The sequence below is a fragment of the Numenius arquata genome, chromosome Z (assembly GCF_964106895.1).
Source record: "Numenius arquata chromosome Z, bNumArq3.hap1.1, whole genome shotgun sequence".
NCBI classification, from domain to species: Eukaryota; Metazoa; Chordata; class Aves; order Charadriiformes; family Scolopacidae; genus Numenius; species Numenius arquata.
Genome location: NC_133616.1, coordinates 63,291,838 through 63,317,167, shown reverse-complemented (window position 1 = coordinate 63,317,167; position 25,330 = coordinate 63,291,838). Strand labels below are relative to the sequence as shown.

General features: G+C 37.4%; 1 protein-coding gene across 1 annotated transcript; it reads left to right on the top strand.

The window, feature by feature from the left end:
* Positions 1–386: 386 nt before the first annotated feature.
* Positions 387–17,073, top strand: PJA2 (praja ring finger ubiquitin ligase 2). Its single transcript, XM_074166530.1, has 8 exons — positions 387–588; positions 2,770–3,829; positions 4,847–5,032; positions 6,472–6,657; positions 8,846–8,957; positions 14,658–14,772; positions 15,070–15,185; positions 16,387–17,073. The coding sequence occupies exons 1-8, from the start codon at positions 393–395 to the stop codon at positions 16,516–16,518; spliced, it is 2,103 nt and encodes a 700-aa protein (XP_074022631.1). The 5' UTR covers positions 387–392; the 3' UTR covers positions 16,519–17,073.
* Positions 17,074–25,330: the final 8,257 nt, after the last annotated feature.

The following is a 25,330-nucleotide window of genomic DNA, read 5'->3' as shown; positions in this document are numbered from 1 at the left end:
TGGCATGCGTTGTGTCAGAACTATGTGCAGAAGTGTATCACATCAAAAAAAAGTCATGTGAAATCTGGACTTCAGTTTTAAATACTTTTTAACAAAGATTCTGTTATTTACTACAGATATGTTAAGATGGGGGCAATATTGGTGTTTGTCAATATTATTTCATGTAGATGAAAACTTGTGTTATGTGCTTTCATACCATATGTGCCCAGGGCACTTCAGGTTCTTAATAATTGTATTGTAAGTGAAGCTTAAGACTTCAGAGAAATGGGAAATTCCTTGCAAAAAGAAAAAAAAATATATATCAAAGTGCTGAGGAAGGGGGAAATTATAAAGACATACTGTTGTCTAATGCAGTCTTTGTCTCTTTCTTTCCGCCATAATCTCATGTAGCAATGGGTCAAGAAGCTGGCAAACCTGCCTGGCCCAAACCAGCAGGAGGATATCAGACTGTTACAGGTAGAAGATATGGAAGAAGACATGCCTATGTTCGTTATAGACCGTCTTTGAACAGCCAAGACAGAGATGAATATCAACATGAAGACTGTGAACGATTAGAATGGGACGATGTTCAGAAAGAGAATTCTTTATGTAAGTGCATGTATCTGTGTGTATGTGCCATTTAACTGCAAACTGGGGTGTGTGTGGGTCGAGGGGAAAGGCACATAGAGAAATGTGAAGGGAAAACAGTAGCCTCTTAAATAATACATGTAAAGTACATTTGATATGGCTTTATAGAATGAAAATTATCATGAAGGCTAATTAACATATAGTCTATTTTAGGCTCTTTGACTTTACCTGAAGTGCATTCATGAGGGAGTTAATGCATGCTGACCAACTAGATAGCCATAACAGAATAATTCAAATTATTTTGTCTTCAAATCAAATTACAAATCACACTTGGAAAAAAATACCTATTCTAACCTTCTATTTGGAACTAGGCTGTGAAATATTTGATGTATCATGGACCAGGTTGTTCTGTCTCTGTCAATTTTAGTGTAGTTACAATGGGAATTAGTTTAAGCCTATAAAACATCTTCAAAGGTTCTCCTTATTTGTTTATACCAGTCAGACCACTTCCCTTTCTTGTTTAATGGATATTGAATGTTAGTATTTCCCAAAATGTCTTTTGTGGCTTTAGTATCTGAATAATAATTTCATAGAGAAATACAGAATGGCTTGTTGGATTAGAAACATCTTGAGTGTATAAGGTTTTCTGCTAAAAAAAAGTTTGATATAGTCTCAGATCCTCCAAAGGACTATTTTTTCTCCTTTCTTTATAGACTGTTTTGCAACTTTCTCCTTCTGATTTTTTTTTTAATAATACCATACTGTTAATTTAATGTTGTCATATAACATTGTTTTTGGAGAATGTTACGTGATGTAGATTTATTTCACTTAGCTCAACTGGTTACATTTTAACCCAGTTGATAGTTATTTTTTGATGGGTGGGTGCTACCTAAAATATGCTGCATATCTCCTTGCTAATAGGCTTGACATCCTATATATATCTAAGCAATTGTGGAAGATGGGTGGAAGGAGACACCCTTGGAAATTTTAAAATCTGACTGGACTTGCTCCTTGGTAACCTATTATAGGTGACTCTGAGTAAGAAGGGTGGACTGTAAGATATCCAGGGGATCCTGCCTGCCAACCTCAGCTGTTAGCAATTTTGTGAAGGAGCTTCAAGACTTGTTAGATAAAATTTAATGTTACAGCATTGCTTCCTGCAAGCCAGGCTCCCAGTGATTAGAGGCACAGCTCTCACAAGACTTCAGTGCCATGAATTCACCAACCTAGGCATGGATTATCTATTTAGATGAGATTTTGTTAACCCTGGAACACTAATTTTACATGGTTTCTTACCTCTATCTTTTTTTTTGAAGTAACATGCTAGGGAATCCCTTCAACTAACCATGCACATCTCACTTTTTCCAAATTTCTAAGACAAAAACTTAACTATAAATACTGACTTAAACTCTTTAAGTACTCTCATGAAGTTATGCAAGCCATTGTATGTTCAAAAATAGTTTGGACTACTGCCTTGGTTATGAGTTTATAAGTGACTTTAACTAATTTTGTAGTAGCAGTATACATGTTTTTACCTTCTCTAACTCTTCCTGCTGGGTTTGATATTTATTGTCTCTTTATGCAAGAGGTGTTCAAGTGTAATGTAACCAAACTGAATTTGTGATGATAGTAACTACTAACTGTAATTCCACATTCATCCCTGCTATTATTTTCTTCTTATGAGGAGTTGCACTCACAGCTGCATGTAGAAAATATAGTGCTATTAGTATGTAATTTATAGTAGCAATAAATGGCTTTATCTGAGTGTGGCAGGAGGCACAATTTAGCCAGTTAATGGATGGATAGTCCAATTTTTAAATTATGGAAAGAAATGTTGCAGCTTTTTTAATCTTCTAGTGTTTTTTTTTCCAGATATCTTGTTCTCATCTTAAATTTCCCCTTTCCATAAACAATGTAAAAATGCTGCTTATGCACATGTTCCTTTAATACTTGTGTTTTTTGTGATCAGGCTAAGCTGAAATGGTATTATTTAAGTCTATTTCTATATGCTTAGTTTATATAGGTGAGGCATAAATTTATTAATGAAGAGTGACTGCATCTCTGGTAAATATTTCTCTCTATCAATTGCACTGCAGCCCTAGTGAACTATCCTTTCTTTTTCATGAGCAGCTGTTGTAGATGAGAATATTTAAATTGTTTTTGATTATTCCAATGCATTCTTTTTTACAACTTTCTGTAAAGGTTCCAGTCCATCGGTTCAGTTTTCTCCTGATTTACTGGATGAGCCTGCACTAGAAAATATTGGAACTGGAGAACCCATTTGCCGAAGTGTATCAAGCCAAACTTTTGAAGCGAACATGTCACCATTTTCTCTATTCTCTTATGGTCTGGAAGGCAACAAAATCTCAGGGAATTTTATGAATCCTTATGAAAATTCTGAGGACCTTACAGAGTATGCATCTGGAGGGCATAATGATTTGAATGGTCAGAATGGAATTGCTTTTGTAAACATTGACTCTTATGAGCCAGACAGCAGTGATGGAGAGGAAGATGATGCTCAGGACAAATTTTCTTTGGCAAGAGAAGCAGACGGTGTATTTCAGGGAACACTAGATAACATGTTTTCCGAGATAGAAAAAAACATAGAGTCTTTTACTGGCTTACAGTCCCGACTGTCCACTCTCAACCACAGTGTTTCTACAGAATGTTGTGAAGAAGCAGGACCAATGCCTTTAATGAGATATCTTAGCATAGATTCAGGCTTGGCATGTCCAGACAACAGGACACTTAATTCTTCTGCTGAAGATCAAGCTATACTGAAAAGTAACTTGAGTGGTGCCAATTCTGAAACACAGCAGATAAATATAGTGGATGTTGGAATGAGAACCCCTATAACAATTGCTAATGAATTAAATGTCAATGGTGGAAGGACTGACCAAGAAAATTCACCTGAGCTAGTAGTGAGACCTAAAATAAGAAAACCAAGTAATGCTAACCAGTCGGAGAGAGAGAAGTTTCTCCCTAAAAACAATAAAGAGGAAAGTGGTTCCTGGAGAAAAAATGAAGTTGCTGAAATCCAGCGAGGCCATGCTGAGCATGCCTTGAAAAATAGCAAAGAGATGAGTTCTAGTATGTTCTTTGACTCAAGAGAGTATGAAGGTCATGAAGAGAACACAGAAATAATACTAAGGAAAAATGCAGCAGCTCAAGAACAAAAAAAAGTGCTAGATGATAGCACTGTCTGGGATGTTTTTGAAGACTGCAACAGACATTCCTCAATGTCCCACAATGATGAAGACAGGTAAAATTTCATTTCTGTACTAGTATTGAATCTTTTGTGTAAATAATGTGCAAATCTGAATAATTTGTTAGTTAATGGGACACAAGCAATTTCAGAATATGATCAGATAACATTGATACACGTAGACATACTGGGTTTGGCAGATTGAAAACTGAGCTGCAGGTGTTGTGGATTGCTGTGTAAAATGTGCTCTATTAAGCATGTTTGCTGTTTACATATTTATTAGATTTCTGTAAATTTTTGAAGTGACATAGCTAGTTGACTATACTTTTTGAATTTTGGTAGGTGTCAACTGTCACTGTTAGTATTGAGTGAACCTCCTAAGGGGCATTACCAAATGTCCAAATGTAGCTGTAGATAAGTTTAACCTTCTCAAGATTCTACTAACATAGCTATTTTGTTTAAGCTGCCCACAACTTGTTATTTAACTGCCATTTCCTATGTGGTAGCTAAGAAAATTGTCTTTGAAAAACTCCCTGCCATTTATCTGTTTGGGCTAGTGGATTATATAACTTACTGTAAGGCATCCATTGTATCTTTGTATAATTAAAAAAAATGACCATTGCATATGGTTTAGAGATTTGTGAGAGCTTTTACTTTAAATTTTGTTTGGCTGAGTGGTATGGCCAACATTGCTTAATGTTTGTTAAGCAACCGTTAGTGTTCTCAGTGTCACTGCTGCTGTCTTTGTGTGCTAGGAGAAACATGTGCATAGTGGATCTTGGTTTGTATTCCTGAGTTGTTTTATGGACCTTGAAAATCTGGAGGGGGAAGAAAAAACCTTTTTTACAAAGTGGGATGGGAAAAATTCTTTCTTAGGAACTGATTTTTTTAATCAGCTCTTTATGTATACTTGCCTTATAATACATACTGAATAGTACAAGATGAATTTCTGCTAGAACAAATACTCTATATTGAAAGCAGTGTTCATAGAAAACTAGGAAATAAGGTTTGTTTGTTTTCTTTCCCCTAAAGCAGTGTTTAAATTCACACCCCATTGCCTTGTTTAAATTGCAGTTCAGAATGGAGTGATGGAGAATGGTCTACAGCTGTGCCTACCTATTTTACTGCTACAGAAAAAGACCAGTCTTCAAGTGATGAGAGCTGGGAGACTGTCCCAGGCAGGGAAGACTGTGAGCCTGAAGTGCAGAGCAGCAGCAGTGGTATAGAAGAGGAGAACACAGATGTCTGTTCCCAAGGAGGGTATGGTTTTATTTTGTTAGCTAAATTGCTGTAAGTTCTGACATCAGCAGTAACATGGTATCCACATGACACTGCGCAGAATAACACCAGTTCTAAAACTTGTTACTATACTAGCAATAATCAGTTGCCTACATCAAAATAATCTGGGTAGTCATAGGTATTTCAAATTGGGGGAAAAAATGGCATGTCATGCAAATAATTCTATTTTATGAAAGATTCAGAAATTATGAGAGGGCATTGATTTGTATTGTCAATAAGTATAATAGGCTGGATGTACAGACTTTATAATTGAAATGCCTAATCTAGCTTTTTAAACACATATTTTACATAAGCATGTTCTGATACTGCTTAGTACTCCTTGCAAAGCGGTTGTTTATCTCTTTGCTTTTTTGCTTCTCATATTCCACTGTTGCTTTCCTTTTCTGCAGGTCTATCAGTGATTAATGTAAACTTGAACTACTTGCTTGCTGAGAACTTATTTTTCCAGTCATTCAGTAGTTTACTTTATAAAATGTATCTGCCTTTGTTGCAAGTCAAAATTGGTAGCTATAAATAACCAAGGAAAACTTGGTTTGTAAGCATCTACTATTGAGCTTATATTCTTAGTTTGGGTGTTTATAAAGCAACAAGCCATGTCTAAGTGTTCTTTCAGCTTCTTCTACTCTTGAGTAGACAGTACCTATTACCAAGCAGTCCAAGTCTCTGCTGCTGCTTTTTTAATATGGCTATCTCTTGAGGTTTGGAGAATTTGCATGGCTTTATAAAAACTTCATGAAAACTCATCTGTTTCAGAACAACAACAATTGACCTGTGTACTCTTTAGCTTTCTTTGATGTGAACAGCCTGCAAATGTACCCTTTTTTAACAGGTTTCCTGTTTATTTGCCCTTTGATAAGGAAAGTGGGACTTGCGTCCTTGTGGCTTTAAACATCCAGGTGACTTGTGCTCCTCTTGAAATTCCAGAAATAAGAGGAGCCTTTCTCCTTTTGGAGATAGCTTCTCTTGCAAATATCTCTTTGCATTCAGGCCAAGTTTTCCCATGAAGACTGTTCCAGGGTGTCAAAAGAGCCTTACTTTTTAGTGGCTTTAGGACCTTGTAGATGAACAAGAAAATCTTTAGTACCAAATTTACTAGCCCTGCCAGGGATACTGCCTGTACTAGGGGAAATGTAAAGCAAGCTACTTGCAGTACTGCTGGCCTTGAGCATTAGACAAATAATTTTGTGATAGAATCATGGGTGTTACCAGATTCTGAGTCTGGAGCTGACACCACTGGGAGTTTCTTGTTTTGTACAGCAAATACTAAATTCCTAAACAGGGACTGCAATCTGAGAAACATGCAGCTGCAGCTGTTATAATATGTGTAGCTTTTGTTACTTGCATGTGTGTTTTAATTCTCCTAGATTTTTAGTTTTAGCTTTTCATTTATGTCTTTGAAGGGAACAGACAATATTGGAGGAAGGAGAGATTCCTTGGTTACAGTACCGGGACGAAGTAGAAAGTAGCAGTGATGAGGAAAATGATCCAGTTAGTGATTTTGTGCATCCTGCGTTCTTCCTGTTGGATGGAAATAACAACCTCGAGGATGACTCCAGTGTGAGTGAAGACCTGGATGTGGAGTGGAGGTATGTCTTTGACAGCTTTCTGCATCAATTTCAGTGGTTTGTAGTTACTACTTTGTTTTTTATGTAAGATGTCAAAAATACTCATGGCTAGCCATATGCACTTGTTTCAAAGGCTGATAATCTGAGTTTAAAGGCTTATGGTAGGTCAAGTGCTATGTTTCTTCTAAAGAGAGCAAGGATGTAGATTTGCTAAATCAGACTGTGATCTGAGAAAATTGTGGTGTGCTAAATATTCAAGGGATGGGTGTACTTTTTCAATTAATTTTCAAGACAGTAGGTGTAGCGGAAGTATAACAAAAGTAAAGCAATATGAATGTAATCAGCATTCAAATCAGGGCAGTTTTATAATTGGTCTTTTTCTCTTTTGCATCTGGTGTAAGTTAGATGCTTATTTTATCTCTTTGAAATGCCATGCACTTACCTAATACTATCATAATTTTGAATTCTTCACTCAATTTTCTGCCACTAGAATACTGAAGAACACCGCAATATATTTATTACAAAAAGTCTGCGAATACCAAGAAGGTGATCCTAGCCAGTTACAGAGCCTAATCCTAGAATAGTGTAGGGCATTTGTTTTAAAGTAAGAGTGAGCTAGACAGAATGCTTTCTGTGAGAGATTTAATGCTTACTCTCTTCTGCTTATTAAAAATACTATAAACTACAGGGTAGATATGCCAGGAACACTAGTATTTTCTCTTTATGAAGTTATATTGTGAAAAAGCACAACAGGGACAAACGGGACAGTGCCAGGCAGCAAGCTAGCGAAAGAATTGTAGGATATGGACAAAACTGTTTAAGTGTTGGAGTTTAGCCTTGGTTAGCTTTCTAATTACTCAAAATATGAAGGAAGGTGCCTCTCCAGTAGTCTGTTAAGTTTTGTTTATTAAGCATATGCAGATCTGTACATGATTTTTCTTGTCTCTTCTAACATTTTGTCTCTGAATGTTGAAAATAGAACTCAAAGCAGCTGCCATGCTATGAACTGTGACACACAATGTAACCAAAATCTGAATGCTAGTTGTAAAACAAGCTTAATAGCATACAAAGATTTTTTTTTTTTTAGCTGAACTATATGTCCTTTTACTCTGAAGTCAACAGTAAAAGCTTCCATCATGTTCTTCTGATGTCTATATTGTCTTGAGTTGTATCACTGTACTGGGAGCAGGTGTTGGCAGTGGGGGCTGCAGGGTGGCCTCTGAGGCTGCCCTGTGTGGGACAGAACTGGCTCCAGCAGGCCCACTGCAGGGTGGTGCCTCTGGCAAAGTGTATTTAAAGGATTAAAAAATGCTGTACAGCAGAGTTTGAGACGAGGGAGGATGATGTGAGAGAAACAAAGCTGCAGACACCAAGTTCAGAGAAGAAGGGTGAGGAGGTGCTCCAGGTGCTTGAGGAGAGATTCTCCTGCAAGCCCCTGGAGAAGGCCAGAGTGGAGCAGGAAGGTATTTGCTGAAGAAACTGTGCCTGTGGAAAGCCCACACTGGAGCAGGTAGTGAAGAAGTGCAGCTAGTGGGAAGGACCCACTCAGGAGCAAGTTTATCCTAAAGGACTGCAGCCTCTGCAAGGCACCCCACACTGGAGCAGGGGAACAATGTGAGGAGGAAGGAAAGGCAGGGAGGAATTGCCATGGACTGACCACAGTCCACATTCCCTGTCCCTTTATACTGCTTGGGGTAGGGTGACATGGAGGAGTCAGGAATGCAGGAGTTAAGTTGAGCCTGGGAAGAATGGGAGGGCTAAGAGGAAGGTGTTTTAGTTTTTGTATTTGTTTCTCACCATCCAAATCCATTTTTATTGGCAATAAACTCATAGAATCATAGAACAGCCCAGATTGGAAAGGACCTCAGAAGATCATCTGGTTCAATCTTCTGGTTAAATTAAGGTTCTCCCTTTTGTTGAGTCTGTTTTGCCTGAGATGGTGATTGGTGAGTGATCGTGCTGTCTTTATCTTGACCCATGAGCTTTTAGTCTTATTTATGCCCCTATCCAGTTGAGGTGGTGGAGTGAGAGAGCAGCTGGGTGGGTATCTGGTAAGCCAGCCAAGGTCAACCCAACACAACCTCCTCATGAGAGTGTACACACAGAGTTGTTAACGGGTGATGTGCAGTAAAATTTGATGTACCCAGCCGTGATGTTATTACTATTTACTTTGAAATGAATAACATGTTTCCTGACTCATGTTTTTCAGAATACTTGATGAGTTTGGGGATGGCCTAGGGCTTGCTCAAGCCATTCCTTATATGGATCCTCAGTTTCTCGCATTTATGGCACTAGAGGGACGCTTACAACAAGCTATGGAGGTATAAAATATTCTTGCTGTGACAAGTGGTGTTGTGACAAGTTTTTATTACTGAATTGTTTTACAGCATAATCTGAAAATCAGGAGAATCAAGGGAAAAATACTTTCATGTTTCAGCTTGAACTTTCAGGACTGCAAGCTTGAAAATAAATGTTGGAAGTTCTTTTAAATGTAGTCAAGAAGTCATAGTGCTGCTCCTTTTAGAGTATGTATTTATTTTCTCTTAAAGGAAAAAAACCCTGATTTCTAGCAGTATAAACATATGCTATTTAAACTATTCTAAAGAATATTGCTGAATTCCCTCCATAACAAAGGGAAGTTCATAACTGGGTCTGTGCCTATGGATTGTTCCAGCATTTTTTGCAAGACTACAGTTGAATGTCTCATATATTTGTTCCTCAGTAGAAGACTTTTCTCTATTTGACTACTTTAAGTCCATGTGTTTTAAATGAAAAAAAAAAGTGAACACAAAACATCAAACCACCTAAAAGCAAAAAAGCCTTTTATCTTTACCTTGTTCTAATCTCATTTAATCTATCTAATTTAACAAATGCCCTGGTTTATGCAATCAGGAACCAGCACAGTTATGATCTTTGTCTTCTGTGTTGCATGACGTTTTGTCACTGTCAGAGTGAATATGGAGCTAGCTGAAACTCACTTTGATGCAATATGACAGTTCTTGCACTGCCAAAAATCTTTCCTGCAGGGTATTTGTCAAAATAAGAGTTAAATGATATATAGACATATAATATGATATTACAACAATTGAATTGAATGTTTTGTATGTGACATAAGTTTAGGGGCATCAAGGGGCAGTTTGACTCCTAGCTCTTAGTTAAAAGGGGTGAACAGGGCAGACTAAGTCATAGTATGCTTGCAGACAGAACACCAAGGGTGCTTTAAAATGCTTTCTAAAGCTGACAGTCATTGGAACAACCGTAGGTATTTTTTTTTCTATGGATCTGAGAAAAATCAATGATTTCGTAAATAAACTTCATGAGGATTTTCCAAGGGGGTGGAAGGGTTGTTCCCTGAAGTTGGCAGTCATTCAATCCAGGTATTGTGCATCCCCCATGGTATGTGGGAGGTCAGCATTATTTGTGATCAAGTAGCATAGGGTCTTCTCCAGCTGTGTAGGATCTTGTTACCATTACTCATCTGGAGATACTTCAGAACTGCTTATTAGTGTGTAGGAGGTCTGTTGATATCCTTACTATAAAAGCAGTATTTTGAAGTCATGTAGAGAAAATTCCGTGTCTGTTTCATAGCTGCTAGTCCTCACTACATCAAAAAGGACAGAACTACAGAAGCAGCTGACCCCCTCCTTTGCACCAAAGCAAGAGGATCTGTGTAGAGAGGGGAAACTAATCCCGTCTTTTCCTTTTTTTAATCTATATGTTAACACTTAAAGAGGAGACTGAGGTTATTATGACTCTGAGGTTTTCTTTCTCATTACTGTGTAACAACACTTCCCTAGTTACTGTCAGAAGAAATGTGTGCACTCTTGTCAGGCTGACCTGTAAAAGCAATCCTAGGTGGCTATGTGGATGGCTGGCTGAGAAGATACTGTAATTATGTTAGTGTCACCAGGAACACAGTGTCATTGAACACACTTGGCAAGCAGGTAGATGACTAAAAAGGTAGTTACTCTCTGGTACCTGTGGTGCAGGTCATTGTGGATGTTGGACAAGAGGGAAAGCAAATGCTCTTAAATAGTGTTAGGGCTTGAAATTAGCACTTAGGTGTCTGAAGTTTTACAGTGGGCATAGAAATCTGGCATAATCTGAATGAGTCAGCTGGTAACAGACTAATCAAAGGAACAGCTGTATGGACTGTGACTAAACGGACCACACGGGTTTTGATAAAAACTCTGAGTATTTCCTCCAAGTCTCAAGCAGAACATATAGAACACTTCTTTCCAGTATGAAAATGGTTACTAAAATTGTTCGGAAAATAAGAGCAAGGATTACACCAAACTGTTCAACATTTCTCTTAAGCAATATTGCAAGTATTTCTGGAATTTGAGAGAAAGTGAGCAAAAGAAGGCTCTGTAATGTCTGCTTATCCAGAATTAATCTTTTAATGACCACAGTAAGATGCAGACAGGATTGGGATACAATGTTTTCTGCTTTCTAGAAATGAGGACTTGCAAAAGGCCAGTCCAGTGTAATCTCTCAACAAAATATTATATCACCCTGTCCCTGGCTGGATTAACATAATCTAAAAACTTGTGTTCCTGGAAGGATGTTAAGAACTGCCTTTAAACACAATTTCCTGGTTGTCAGTCAATTGTAGATGAATACGTAGAAGTGTGTTCCACAAAATTTAAAAATGTAAAATTGGAATAGTAAATATCTCATAGTGTTACAAAGCCTTTTCCTTCTCTTTGGTACTGTGGTCACAGTGCTTGCTCAGATATCAAAAATATGACAGAGCATTTCAGGAGGGAAAAAAAAAATCTTAAAAAAAAAGTTTCTATTGTGATGCAAAGACCAACTGAGCTAACTTTTCATGTCTGGGTAAGAGATTGCTGAAAATGTCTCTGCTTTCTGCTAGAAAATGCAATTTATGACTTTCCATTTATAAGGTATATAGACAATGTTTGTAATATGATAATTTTTGTTCTGTAGTTGCAAGTCGCTACTTGATACATACATGCAGTTAGAGATCACTGACCTGTGTTACTAAGATACCCTTCACAAAGTGACCTGGCTCAAAAGTCCCTTGAGAGAAATAAGAATTGAAGCTAATTGTCTTTCTTCCTCATGGTTGGTGTTTTATGCTACTCATCTCTCTACCCAAGAGCAAAGGGAGTGATTTCATCTGTTCTTGACGTCGTCATCTTATTTTGGGGCTCAGGACTTATTCTAGTTTTGCTAGTCATTTTTATGCCGGATGATTAGATTTCAGATTCACCAAGTACCTCCCATGCTTGTTCTACAACTTTTGTTCTCGCCATCCAGATCTTACTGCCTTGCATTGCCTGTTTTCTTTCTCTGTTTGAACAACTGTACCCCAAGCTGATTTGCCACTTTGCAATTACATAATATCTGTATATTTATACTCAGCTTTCTAATGGGCTATTTGTTGTCAGTTATGCTATTTCAGTATTATTTAGATCTGGCTTTAGGGAAAACAGCTGTTACTTAAATCTCACTTAGTCTGATTCTACCTTATGGGTGCAATATACCTCTACATTTGCTTCGAGTTTAAAAAATAACCCATCTGCTTCCTCGTAATATGTGTTTTTGCACCAGAGGTTTTGTAGTGGAAAAATCTGATGTTTGAGTGGCTTTAAGTTCTACTCTGATTTGATGAACAGATTGGGTTTGGTTTGATTACAACATCATTAATAATCTGTCTAATGGCTATGACTTTATTCATTTTGTTACTAATTTACTTAATCTACTTTCTTAAATTTCCCAAAATTCTTTTTTCTGAAATAGTAGATTCATTAGGCAGATCTTTTTCACCTAAACATGATTTATTACAAGAGTCTATTATAGCTTAGAAAATCTTCCAAAAATTTCTCTATCCATCAAACTAATTTACTGTAGCTATGAAACACTTGGAAGAGATGTGACATGATAATGCATCCAAAATTCAAGTGTATCTTAATTGGGGTTGGGGGAGATCTGTCCCAATTAATTGTGACATTTGAGAGGAGAAGTAGTGAATATATTAAATATTTTTTTTAAAAAAAAGCTATGTTCTATAAGGCTCTGGGATCCTAAACTTGTAGAAAAAATCATGCATACTTCCATTTATTTTAAATAAATTACTTAACTGGGAGTTTTTAGTTTACTTCATTAGCAGTATAGAACAGGTTGGCTGTTTCTGCAGCATCAGTGACTTCATTTATGAATATTTCCTGTGCTGATTCACAGATGTGACAAGCTCAGATCCCTGTAGACTGTAGCATTCCTGTCTTTAACAATGTCCAGCATTTTGTTTATGGTACACGGAGCAGTAAGCAGTTGCACAAGTAATAAGAAGGAAATAAAGGTATATTTGAAGTTACAAAGGTATCTTATAAAAGTTGTAAAACGGGCACTTCTTTGCTTTGGTTTTGAAGATGTGGTTTAAAGTATCAGAGTCATTGTGAAGCTTTCCATCTTGTTTCCATGTTGTTTGCTTTTGAAAACTACACAAAAGAATGCTTTTGTAAATTGTTTTCTGTTTGAGAGTACTAATAATGGATATAGACAGAGATTTGACACAGAGGTGATATTGCATCCTTCTGTCTGCTGGAATAACATCTCATTTTTCCAGCTGTAGTAGTTAATCTGATTAACCACAATATTTGTGCCTATGGATTATTCTCAGACCACTACAGCTGTAGCAAAATACTGTTAGAAATACTAAAATTACTGTAATGTTAGTAAGGCAGTGTTGTCTGCTGTAGTAGAATTGAATGTGTTTAAGCTGTTAAATTGGAGAAGTGTACCTGTCTGCAGGTGGACTTGCATATTGCACTAGTGATAACTGTCCTGTGATTTCCTTTAAATTAGCAAATTTATAGAACTCCTACCACCACATATATTCTGATCTAAATATTTGTCTGTTAGCTCATGCCGATATCTCTGCTGCCACAAACATTCGACTCTAAGTGTAAACCTGCTAGTTTAGATTTATGGTGCGATGGTTGCCTGCCTGAGCTACCTTGACACTGATAAAAATGCAGGCATGTTTTAGGGCTGCAACTCTAGTAACTTTCTCTAAAGTTTAAGACAAAAGACTGAAGATGTTTCTGTCTATTCCGGTGTTGCTTTACTATATTTTTTGGCTTTTTAGTTAACTGTACCCCCAACATTACAAAAAGGTCAAGTTATCTTAAACTTCTTACCATGGGGGTTTTGTGGCCATTAGAATAAATAATTTTCATGCTGATTAGAGCAGTAAGTAGTTGTACTTAAGAGGTGTGTCTAGTTCATTTAGTGTATGAACTAGCTCTTCTCGTTCTTTTGTCTTAGCGTTTCAGTTTGTTCTGCTGTTCAAACAGGTATACTTAATACATTTCTTAGAGAATATAACCAATCTGAGTTCTGTGTTGTGTTTTTTTTTTTTCTACTGGAGTTGCTTTCAGTGTCTTGTGGGGTTGAATGTATGAGGTAAATGTCAAATCTGCCTGCTGTGGTATCAGAGTCTTAAAAATTTAATACAGTGAAAAAATTTAGGTTTCAAACAAGAGGACTTCAGAGCACTCTGTCATTATACAGATGAGAAACATCTATGTGGATCCTGTTTTTTAGTGAAAGACTATATTGGTAGTGTAGCCAATGTACTCTACTATTTTTGTTTGTACCTGAGTAATTCAATAGTTGAAGCCCGGAAACACATTAATGAGGCTTTTATTTTCAGAAAGCGATACATAATGATAGTTTTGTATAAGCAAGATTTATTACATTTTTGACTTGCTGCCTTTTCTGAAACTTTCCAGAATGAACAAATTTTCATTAGAGAATAAGTTGTGACTCTGTCCTGGTACTTTAAGAAAGCTTAAAAAACAAGCTGTTATTGTTTTGACCTTCAGTTTCACCACTCATTATGAAAATAAAAGTGATGTAATGGTTAGTCTGACAGACATAATTTCCATTTAAGAAAGTAATGCTATTAGAATTGGATTCCTTGTCTTGTTTGTTTTTGTATGGAATGTTACATTTTTGAGTAAGAGAACTTGGTCTCTGCACATCCTTTTCAGACTGCTGTGGCTCATCTGGAGTCTCTTGGATTTGATGTTGAACAGGCTCATCCACCAGCTACTAAAGAAACCATAGATTGTCTGCCACAGATTATCATCACAGATGACCAGAAAGGTATGGAAAAATAATTAAGAATTAATTTCTACAAAGTTTATAAGAAGAAATCCACTTCTGTAATACCATAGATGCAGTATTTAAACGTCCTTACTGTGCAGCTGGTAATGCTGTTCTATGAGCTTTTGAATCTTGAATCAGGCAATATAACTTTGGTCAGTTTGGAAAACTAATCTTTACTGGACTGTAATTGTATTTTGTACTCATTAGTGATACTGTTGATAATGTGTATTTTAATTTCAGCTCATCTTAGATGTAAAACAAGATAATAATGCTTTTTCTTCATCATGGGTGTAGGTCAAGAGCAGTGCTGCACTATCTGTTGCAGTGAATATGTAAAAGATGAAATCATAACAGAGCTACCCTGTCATCATTTGTTTCACAAACTTTGTGTAACTCTTTGGTTACAGAAGGTAAGTACTACAGGACTGGTGAGGTTTTATTGGGTTTTTTGAGTATTTTCATTCTTCTGGGAAGAACACTTTAACTTTTTGAGAATGTGGGATGAAATACCAAGAAATAACTGGCTCTTAATTTTATGCATTATTGAACCAAATTGTAGTGCAAGTGAGGAAAGTAATTTGTATCTGCACTTGCTTGAAGGGCAATTTCTTGAATAGAGGGGGGTATTTTTGTGAGCCAAAATGTAGTCTGACTTTAGTAAGAGTGAAAGAGGTGGATGAGTTATAACTTGTTTTGGTAAGAGAAGTTTCTTTGCTGTCCTCATTCCTTGAAGTAAAGAAGATGGCTTTGTTTTTGCCTGAGAAGAGCGAAGCATCTGATGTGTCTAGCCAGGATGTCAGGCCCACTTATGGTGACAGGAAAGTTGGCGGGAAAAATGCTGGAAAGCTTGTAGATTAATTTTTTTAAAAATTATCTTTGGTAATTTATATTGTATTAGATTTCATTTTCATAATCTGTAATCAATTTCCTTCTAAATGTCTTAAGGGCTTACATCATATTGAGGCCAGACTAAAAGAACTGTAATTAATGAATTGGTATTTTTTTCCTTGCATTTGCACTCTGCTTTACACACAGTAGGAGCTTGGATTTGCTAGTTCTCAGTGAGCCTACAGTGTAACACATCATTTCCTCAAGAGATACAAAAGGAAGAGTAATTGATTCAGATAGGGAGATCAGAGCACCTCTAGCATGGGCTGGTGGTGGGTTTATAATTTTTTTTATCCTGATACTGTCAATTAACACATTGATATTGCTTGTATTATGTCTTCCCTGTTTCTGCTGTCATAGTAAATAGCGTTTGCTGAAAAGTAGGACAAAATACTTCCTGTTAGATCTGGGCTATACTTAGTTTATTTTTAATCCTTGTCTGAAAAAAAAAAAAATAAATTCCCACCTGTAAAATCAATTCTTTGAAGAAGACCTTGCAGAGGGCCTGATGTATCTGCTGTGTAACTGTTTTTAAAGCAAAACAAAGCTTTCTTCTGGCATTGTTAGCTGTCTCTTAGCTCTAGGTAGCCATCCAGTCAAATCTGACTTTTGAGACAGTGCTGTTGTGAAGACATTAAGTACTTCATAAATAATAATCCTTAGCTTTCCAACAGAATTGAATGCAAACTGTGCAGATGACCCAGGGTTTTTTTTTTTTTGTAGTCGGGAACATGCCCAGTTTGTCGTCATGTGCTTGCACCTGTGCCTCCTGAAGCGGCTGCTGCCACTGTTTCCTTTCTATCTGATCATGATTTGACATCTTCTGTTCACAGTGCTACGGGAACTTCAAACTAGGGTCTGAAATTAAATCTTTACCACAAAAACTAAAATGTAAATTTTGCCTGTTTAATTACGATGCAAAAACAAATATGTAGAAAATATTGTATGTAAAATACTATCTATATTATATATTTTAGTTTAGAAAGAGGGTGCAATACTTTCTAAACTCTTTAGATTTGCAATAATAGCTTAAATTTCCAAACTATAAGTTAGAAGAATGTTGCTGGTAACTGTAATGTCTAAATCTTGTATTATGATAAATTTTCTCGAAAAGATAATTAATGTGTCACTTTATTCAAGTTCTTGCAGCTGCAGTGCAGTTGCAGCTTATTAAAGTTATGCTTATAATCTGTTGTACATAGTATAATTGAACTACTTGGTTTTTGTCAAAGTTAGTTCCACTCAGTGACTTTGTAATTGATCTCTCATACCTACATCAAATGTGAAGATATTCTGTGACACCAGCAGTAGTAGAAATTGATTTTTACCGCAAAAAAAAATTGCGTAATGGAACAATATTTCTTACAAGCTCATTCTATAATAAACATTTTTCCTAATGTCAGAAGTGCTAGCAAATTTCTGTTGTCTGGGTTTTTTCTCTTATAAATGCTAGCACCGTTTTTAAGCCTGTGTCCTGAATAAGTGTATGAACTATGGAATTTCAGCATTTGAAGTTCCAAGTTTCTAAAAGTTGCATCTTTAAGAGCTGGGCAGCTGGTGTTTGAATTCCATTTTACTAATTAGGTCTCCTGCATGTATGCGTGCTCACTCTCTTTTTAAGATATATTTATTTTTATGTATATGTCAGGGCTGGGGTTGCTTTCTAATGCAGATATAGTTAAAACATTTTTGGATCTTGGAGTATTAAATTTGAAAAAGGTAGTAGAAACTTCACACACTTAATTGAAAAATGCACTTAGATACTTGACTATTAGAATAATTGTTATAAAGTAATTTCAGAAATTTTAAAATTAGTAATGTTTCTGGTATTTGCACTGGTTGCAGTGGGTTATGCTACAGTTAATATTTTAAAGGAGGAAAGACTGGTCTCTAAAATTATTTCTATAAATAATATTCCAGTATACACAAAATAATGGTTAACTTCATGTCCCTTATAGAGGACAGAAAGTTAATATTTGGACATGTATACTAATGGCATCACAAACTTTTCTGTGGCCATTGGATAGACACAATTCCTAAAATGTTGGTGCATGGGAATAATACACAAGGAGTCTAATCAAACCCTCTTGAAACAGTTCCAGATTTTTCCAGTAACTTTGAAATTGAGGTGAATTAAACTCTTGGAAAAGTGATTGATTAAAAATTAATACTCTTATAGTAGCTCACTGGCTACACAGTTACTATTATGGGTGTCATCACAGTTACTATTATGGGTGCTATCATAGTATCTCATTTCTTTACAAATATTAACATTCTTTTATTATCAGTAGAAGACAGTAATATTCATGTCTGACAGACATAATGAGTTGTGTGATGTACTTCGCAGTGTAGTTTGTGGACTGCAGCAGAACCAAGAATTGGTGGCAATTGCCACAAGTCTGCTCCTGAGATTTTCAGTTACTTAAAGTATAAGGAAGCCAAAGCAATAGAATACTAGTGAAAAGTCACATCTATCACTTTTCACTAGTATCCTATTGCTTTGGCTTCCTTATACATCTATATGATCCTTCCATATACATATACAGATGTGTAGCTCCTTGTCATCTTATTTTCCTGTATTAAAACTTTATATTTGCTGAAGTAGGTATCAGTAGGATTTAGAGAAACATGACAAGGAACATAGACTTGTAGGCACACTCGCTGGTAGAATTCATATGAAACCAAGAAGTGCTGTGATCTTCCGCAGTTCTTTTACAAAATAGTGCTGTGGTGATCATGGCTAACAGCTACCACAGATGATAAAGTAATGCAGCCTTTGAAGTTCATTTGAGGTGTGTATGGGATGTATGTCGATTTAAGAGAAAGTGGAAATGAAGACATCTGTGTAGCTTGCCAGGGCAAAAACACCAGAATGATGGACTGTTGTTCTTCACTAGCTCCCCCTGCAGCAATTGTTGCAGGTATTTTAATCAACCTGTGCTTTGTTTCTGGAATGGCACAGTATGTTGCCCTTCATTTAATCTCTTAAGCACAGTGTTTTATAAAGAGAATTACTTTAACTTCTGTGGCAAGATTTGGAAATCCTCTTGCTAGATGCTTTTGATTCCAGACTTAACCAGCAGTGGCAAGAGCTAAGCTAGAAGGTTTTTCCTTCCTTCATTACCTGCTGTTGGCCTCAACTCTGACTTCTTCCTATTTCTAAACAGCTGTTTAAAAGAAGAGTGTTCATATTGTCTATTTTTTGTGGTTTTTTTAATGTACATGTGCAGGTCTTTCCTGGCTCCTTATCTGAGAAAACAACAGATGAACGGTCTTTCTAACAAGGTGTCTGGAAAAAGCATATGCTAGGTCATACTCAAAAGATTACCAGTAGAAGTGTTTAACACAAAACAGAAAAAAAAAAATCCAAACCTTTGGATCATGTCAAAATGTTTGTTGTGATTATTTAATTTTTTTTTTGGTAAATGAAGTCATAGCAGATAGTTATGCAGCCTCTGTGGTTCCTGCTTCAAATATAAAATTGTTTCTTTAAAATGGAACTAGCTCCTGAAAAGGCCCTGTGAAATATAATGTTCTTCTAGAATAACAATTTAATTTTCTTTTTGCTCAAAGAGACTATGTTAGACATTCTCAAGTAAAAACTTTTAGCTGCAACAAAATCTTTTTTTTTTCCCCTTGTTGGTTGAAGCTAAACATTCCAAAAGAATGAGAAAGCAAGTGTGAAAATTAAGCTTTTTGCTGTCATACTGTCCATGCAGTAGGACACTGGAAACATATAACTTAACTATGCCATGTAAACTGAATTCATCATCCTATCACTATGCTCCCTGATAAAGAGTCCCTCCCCATATCTTCTGTAGGCCCCCTTCAGGTACTGGAAGGCCACAATAAAGTCTCCATGGAGCCTTCTCTTCTCTGGGCTGAACAGCCTGACTTCATAGGAGAGGTGCTCCAGCCCTCTGGTTGTCTTTGTGGCCCTCCTCTGGACTCACTCCAACAGGTCCATGTCCCTCCTGTGTTGAGGGTTGCAGAGCTGGGCACAGTACTCCAGGTGTGTTCTCATGAGAGCAGAGTAGAGGGGAAGAATCACATCCCTTGACCTGCTACCCCTGCTTCTTTTGATGCAGCCCAGGATGCAGTTGGTGTTCTGGGCTGCAAGCACGCATTGCTGGCTCATGTTGACCTTTTTATCCACCAGCACCCACAAGTCCTTCTCCTCAGGGCTGCTCTCAGTCTGTTTTCCACCCAACCTGTATTTGTGCTTGCGGTTGCCCCAACCCACATGCAGGATCTTGCACTTGACCTTGGTGAACTTCATTAGGTTCGCAGGGGCCCCCCTCTCAAGCCTGTCCAGGTCCCTTCAGATGCCATCTCTTCCCTCCAGCATGTTGACTGCACCTCACAGCTTGGTGTCATCGGCAAACTTGCTGAGGGTGCACTCAGTCTTACTATCCACGTCCCTGACAAAGATGTTAAATAATACTGGTCCCAATAAAGACCCCTGAGGGACACCACTCATCACTGGTCTCCACCTGGATGTTGAGCTATTGACGGCAACTCTTTGAGTGTGGCCATCCAGCCAATTCCTTATCCACCACATGGTCCATCTGTCAAATCCACGTCTCTCCAATTTAGAGACAAGGATCTTATGCGGGACAGTATCAAATGCTTTGCACAGGTCCAGGTAGATAATGTCAGTTGCTCTGCCCTTATCCACCAATGCTGTAACACCGTCATAGAAAGCCATCAAATTTGTCAGGTGCGATTTGCCTTTAGTGAAGCCATGTTGGCTGTCACAAGTCCCCTTCTTCTTTTCCATGTGCCTTAGCATAGTTTCCAGGAAGGTCCGCTCCATGATCTCGCCAGGCACAAAGGTGAGTCTGACCAGTCTGTAGTTCTCCAGGTCTTCGTTTTTTCTCTTTTTAAAAATGGGGGTTATGTTTCCCCTTTTCTAGTCAGTGGGAATTTTGCTGAACTGCCACAACTTTTCAAATATGATAGATAGTGGCTTAGAAACTTCATCCACCAATTCCCGCAGGACCTGTGGATGCACCTCGTCAGATCCTATGGACTTGTGTATCTTAAGTTTATTTTTTATGCTGTAATCCCCCAATAAGACACAATTAGGTGCCACTGAATTAAGTATACAGCTGTTGATGGTAGACTTGTTCTTGCTCAGAAAGCCAAGACGACAACTAAACTAAACAAAAATTAGTTTCCTCTTTGATTGCCCATCTGCTTCTTTACCTTGAAAATTTTGGGGTTTGTTTTTTCCTTTTCCTTTCTTGTTGAGGTGGATGTATTGAAGTTTTGCGGAACACAGGGTATACAAAGAGAGCCTTCTTTAAACTGAAGCTTGATTGATTATGGAGGGGAGTTCAATTAGTGAAGTGTAGAACAGCTGGCAAATACTAGCAGATAAGGCTCCATGTCCTGTGTTATATAGGTGACAAATGGGCTGACAATCATCTCTGTAGCCTTTGGATATATGAACCTGATATCAAAGGTTAAACCAGTGTTCAGGAGTCCTGACGTGCCCCTGACTGTGGCTGCCTTGTCATTGAGATCCTGTCCAGACTAACCAAAACAAAATTTGGTAGTGTCAGAACCAGGGGAGGAATACAAGACTTCAACATGACAAAGACGGGTAGACATAGCGCTTAGAGACATGGTTTAGTGATGGTTTTTATCAGAGTTAGGTTGATGGTTGGACTGGATGATCTTAAAGGTCCCTTCCAACCTAGACAATTCTATGATTCCATGACCTCATGTCATATTCCTCGTATACAGTGCAATAAAATAATAATAAAAAAAATTCTCTTCCCTGAGCTTGAAAGCAAAATCTATCAGATGATTTTAGGTGGAGAAAGAGGAGGATATTTTGCTGAGAAAATTATATATTTGGTATGGATGTAATTTCAATATAAGCTCCCAGACTGTGTTTCCAGGCACATTATCTTTTGCCTTGAACTTGCAATGGCATCAATCCTGAAAGGTCCCATTGTGTTTTAGTGAGTTTAAGACTTCTGCTGTGACACACTTTAAAGCAGCGCCATCAGGGTTATGCTTTTTCTTTCATAAAGCAAACGTATGCAGCTATAGCACTCCTGCTCCACATTCGCCTTTTTAATAGGGCAGTCTCTCTGTGGTGACAGAGTAACTTTGTGAGCACATCTGAATTGATACTGTGAATTTAGCCTGGTCTAAAAAATACTGAAGACAGGAAAAGAAAAACAACACTGGCTCAGTAATTTTAATTTTTTTTCTGCATGTTTTTGGAATCCATGCTCTTTCCCCTGCATTTTGTGTTGCTGGGTGCTTTAGGATATTCACAATAGAAAACAGATAAGGAAATATGTGGATCATGTGCAGTCCTTTAGTCAGTGTGGTGCACACAGGCAACTAAGATGCATAATTGTTTAGGCAAGAGAAGGAGTATCACCATGGGGAGAATAAGCCTTTATTCTTTATAGGCTAATAAGAAGAATCTATACTTACAGATCTTTGTTGTCCTAAATTCCACATAATTGTGATTTTGTGTGTGTGTGTGTGTGTGTTAAGCGTCTCCATAGATAGACAATTACCTTGCTCTGAGCCATATATCATTAATAATGATAGACAAAACAACTAATGATGGATATTAATGAATAAGTATGAGGATTTAAGGATGTCCTGGGGCCAAAACGTAAAGGGCATGATTACTGTTTATACCAGAGTTACTTCACCCTCCTGAGGCATAGGAAAAGGCTTTCAAGAAGAAGTAAAGGAGAATTAGGTAACAAAAAGGAAGGATAGCATTAACAGGATTATAGTCCAATATTTCTTCAACAACCTTTAAACTACAGTAAAAACAATCCCCTTTTTCAGTTGTGAAGCAGAATTGTCTTCAGCTTGCCAGACAGGAGCCTTTTAAAAGACCTCGAGGAAGTAAATTAAAATTAATATGGTGGTGAGAATTATATTTTCCAAGTCAGGTTAGGTATTTTATGTCAAATTACCTAACTGAAAAGAAGGGCTACAATTTTAGTGTTGCAACAGTTGCAGTACTGATTAATAATAGTTAGGACTTGGTGGTTCTTTGATAGCTTGCAATAGGAAAACCTGCTGAAATAAAAATTATAAGTCAAAGTATTTCTTTATTGTATATTGAGTACCATGACCTACTAATGTGGAAGATCATCTCAATGGGTAGAAGAGCTTCCCTTTGTATGAGTGGAATTCCCTTCTTGTGCTAAAAACAGAAATACATAAAACAGTTTTGTAACGCTGCTTTAATGCTGCAGTAGGAAGATGTCAGCTGCAGAAACACTGACACGGATTTGAAAATGCTGTTTGCATATTGCAGCCAGTTTGGTAGTAGCTGAATTCTATTTTAAGGTGGTAACTTTTGATTTGCTAGTCAAGGAAGGTGTTCATGTTAGCAATAGCAGAAAAAGCCCCCTCTTAAGCTATTGTAGTGAAATGCATTGGAGCTTGTATAGAACCACTTCTGTACATATATATGCCTTTATCTTCTTTATTGTTTTCCTTTTACTTGCCTGAATCACAAGCAATGTCAGAAAGGAGAAATTTTTGCTTTAAAGTTAAAGAAGAGACTTCAGTCCTCACTATTTAGGTTAAAGCTGTGTTGGTCTATGAGACTGTCAGACCCTTTTTTCTGACGGTATGAAAGATAACTAAATGGACCAACTCAAAGCAACTCTAAAATCACACACAGAAAATAGCAGAGCCTACGTAAAGGGGTTGCTACTGAAGTGAAAATTTGGGACATGAGTGAATAGCATCATTTAAACAGAGAAGTGAGGCAAAAGAGCAGGCCATCTTCAGCAGTGCTTGTCGGCAGCATGATAGCCATGGTACAGCTTCAGTTCTTTTTCTCCCTGAGAGACAGCAAGTATCTTGCTTGGAGCTTTTTTAACAGGCTTCACATTCACTGGGGGTTTTTTTGAACTTCTGGTGAAGAAACACCCTTCGGGTGTTTTCACTTCATGCAGTTTTCTTCTGAAAGTGGACAGAGGGAAGAGGAGGAGTGGGAGCACAGGAAGGGTGGTCTTTTCAGTGAATCTAAGCGACCTACCTTACCATGCAAGACCAAATACGGTTGTGAGTGAGTGGGGAGGAGGCCAAAAGAGGAGTGTGCAGCATAATCATGCTTTTGGCAGCCCTGTCCCGCAGCACAAAGCACGCAAGCTCCCTAGGACCTGCTGTCTGGCCCGCAGCACTCTCCTGGCTCTTCAGGAGCAGTGGAGCCTGATCACTACAACACATTCAAAACTCTCCGGGTCTACATCTTACATGTCCCGTGAGACAGTTTTCTTTCTGACTGGGAGGAATAATATGCATGTATTTGGTGTTGGAGACACAGGCAAGATGGCTATGTGCCATATATTTTCTGTTCTGTTACTGAAAATGGTTTGATGAATAACAGTGGACAGAGATATAGTATTACTAGTATAGTCAATGCTTGTGAATGGGAAAGATAATATTTTCTCCCTTCGTACGTTACAGAGGGAAGATATCTCTCTGTGTGCATAATTCAAGCACAGAGAATCAAGAGAAACTTCTGGATGCTTCATTTTCAGAATTAACAGATATTCAAATAGTAACTTACATTTCTGAAAAAACATAAATTATTTTGTCTACCTTTTAGGGTTTGTACTTGGGATGCTAGTAGCTTTAGCAAGTGTTCATCTTCTGTCCTTTGTTATACATGACACCACACATCTGAGGCAGATGACTATTCCTTCCTATCCACCTGCTGCATTTTGTCGGCAGCATAATATCATATAGGTAATATAGCATGATATCGTATAGGTAGTATAGGTATCGTCAAGGTAGTATAGTCAGTTAACTTGCATTAACATTCTGGTTGCCAAGTTAAGCTGCGGTTTGGAGCACACTGGGGAGTGCTAACTAGTCCCAACTCCTCTACAGTACCAGAAGAAGAGATGCATTCAGGGAACATACTGCAATGCAGGGCAGCAGCTCATCAGAAAGATATTAGACATTATTTCCTAAAGAAAAAAGTGGAGCATGTCAGTGCTGTTCATTTCCAGGTTTCCATAGATTTTGCTGCACAATTTCAACACTCACTGGATAATCATCTGCATACTAAGAGATAATACTACAGGTCTAGATTTAAGTACAATAGCTGAATAAAATTTTTTTCACACAATAGTCTGCCTTCAAAACCGAGATCACACCTATGTACAACATACAGTGGAATTTCCAGTTCGTATTAAAGCTCAGGAGATGAGTTAGAAATCCTTTAAGGATTTTCATACATCCTTATTGAAAGGATGTATGATGATTATTGAAAATACATCAAATATTGATGAACTTCTTGAAATGTTGTGATCTGTTGTTACATCATGTTAACAGAAAAACCCACTTTAAAAATAAACATATATATTCATATTGGCTACATTCAGAACTGATATCATGCAGCTTTTAGCTGTCGTTCTTATTAGCAAATACTATTTATGTCTTCATGTATCACACAAATTAAGCTTTGATGAAGTCTAATTTTTCAAAATCCTTGCCACTCTTTCCGTGCATAAAATTCAAATATATTTGCAATCCCCAAATACAGAAGGCCATTGCTGTTATACGACACATGTCCTCATTCAGAGGAAAATTGCTTTTTTTTTTTGAGATGGAGTGTTGAGAGAGGAAAAAAGTTGCTGAGCCTTTGTCTGTTTCCTTA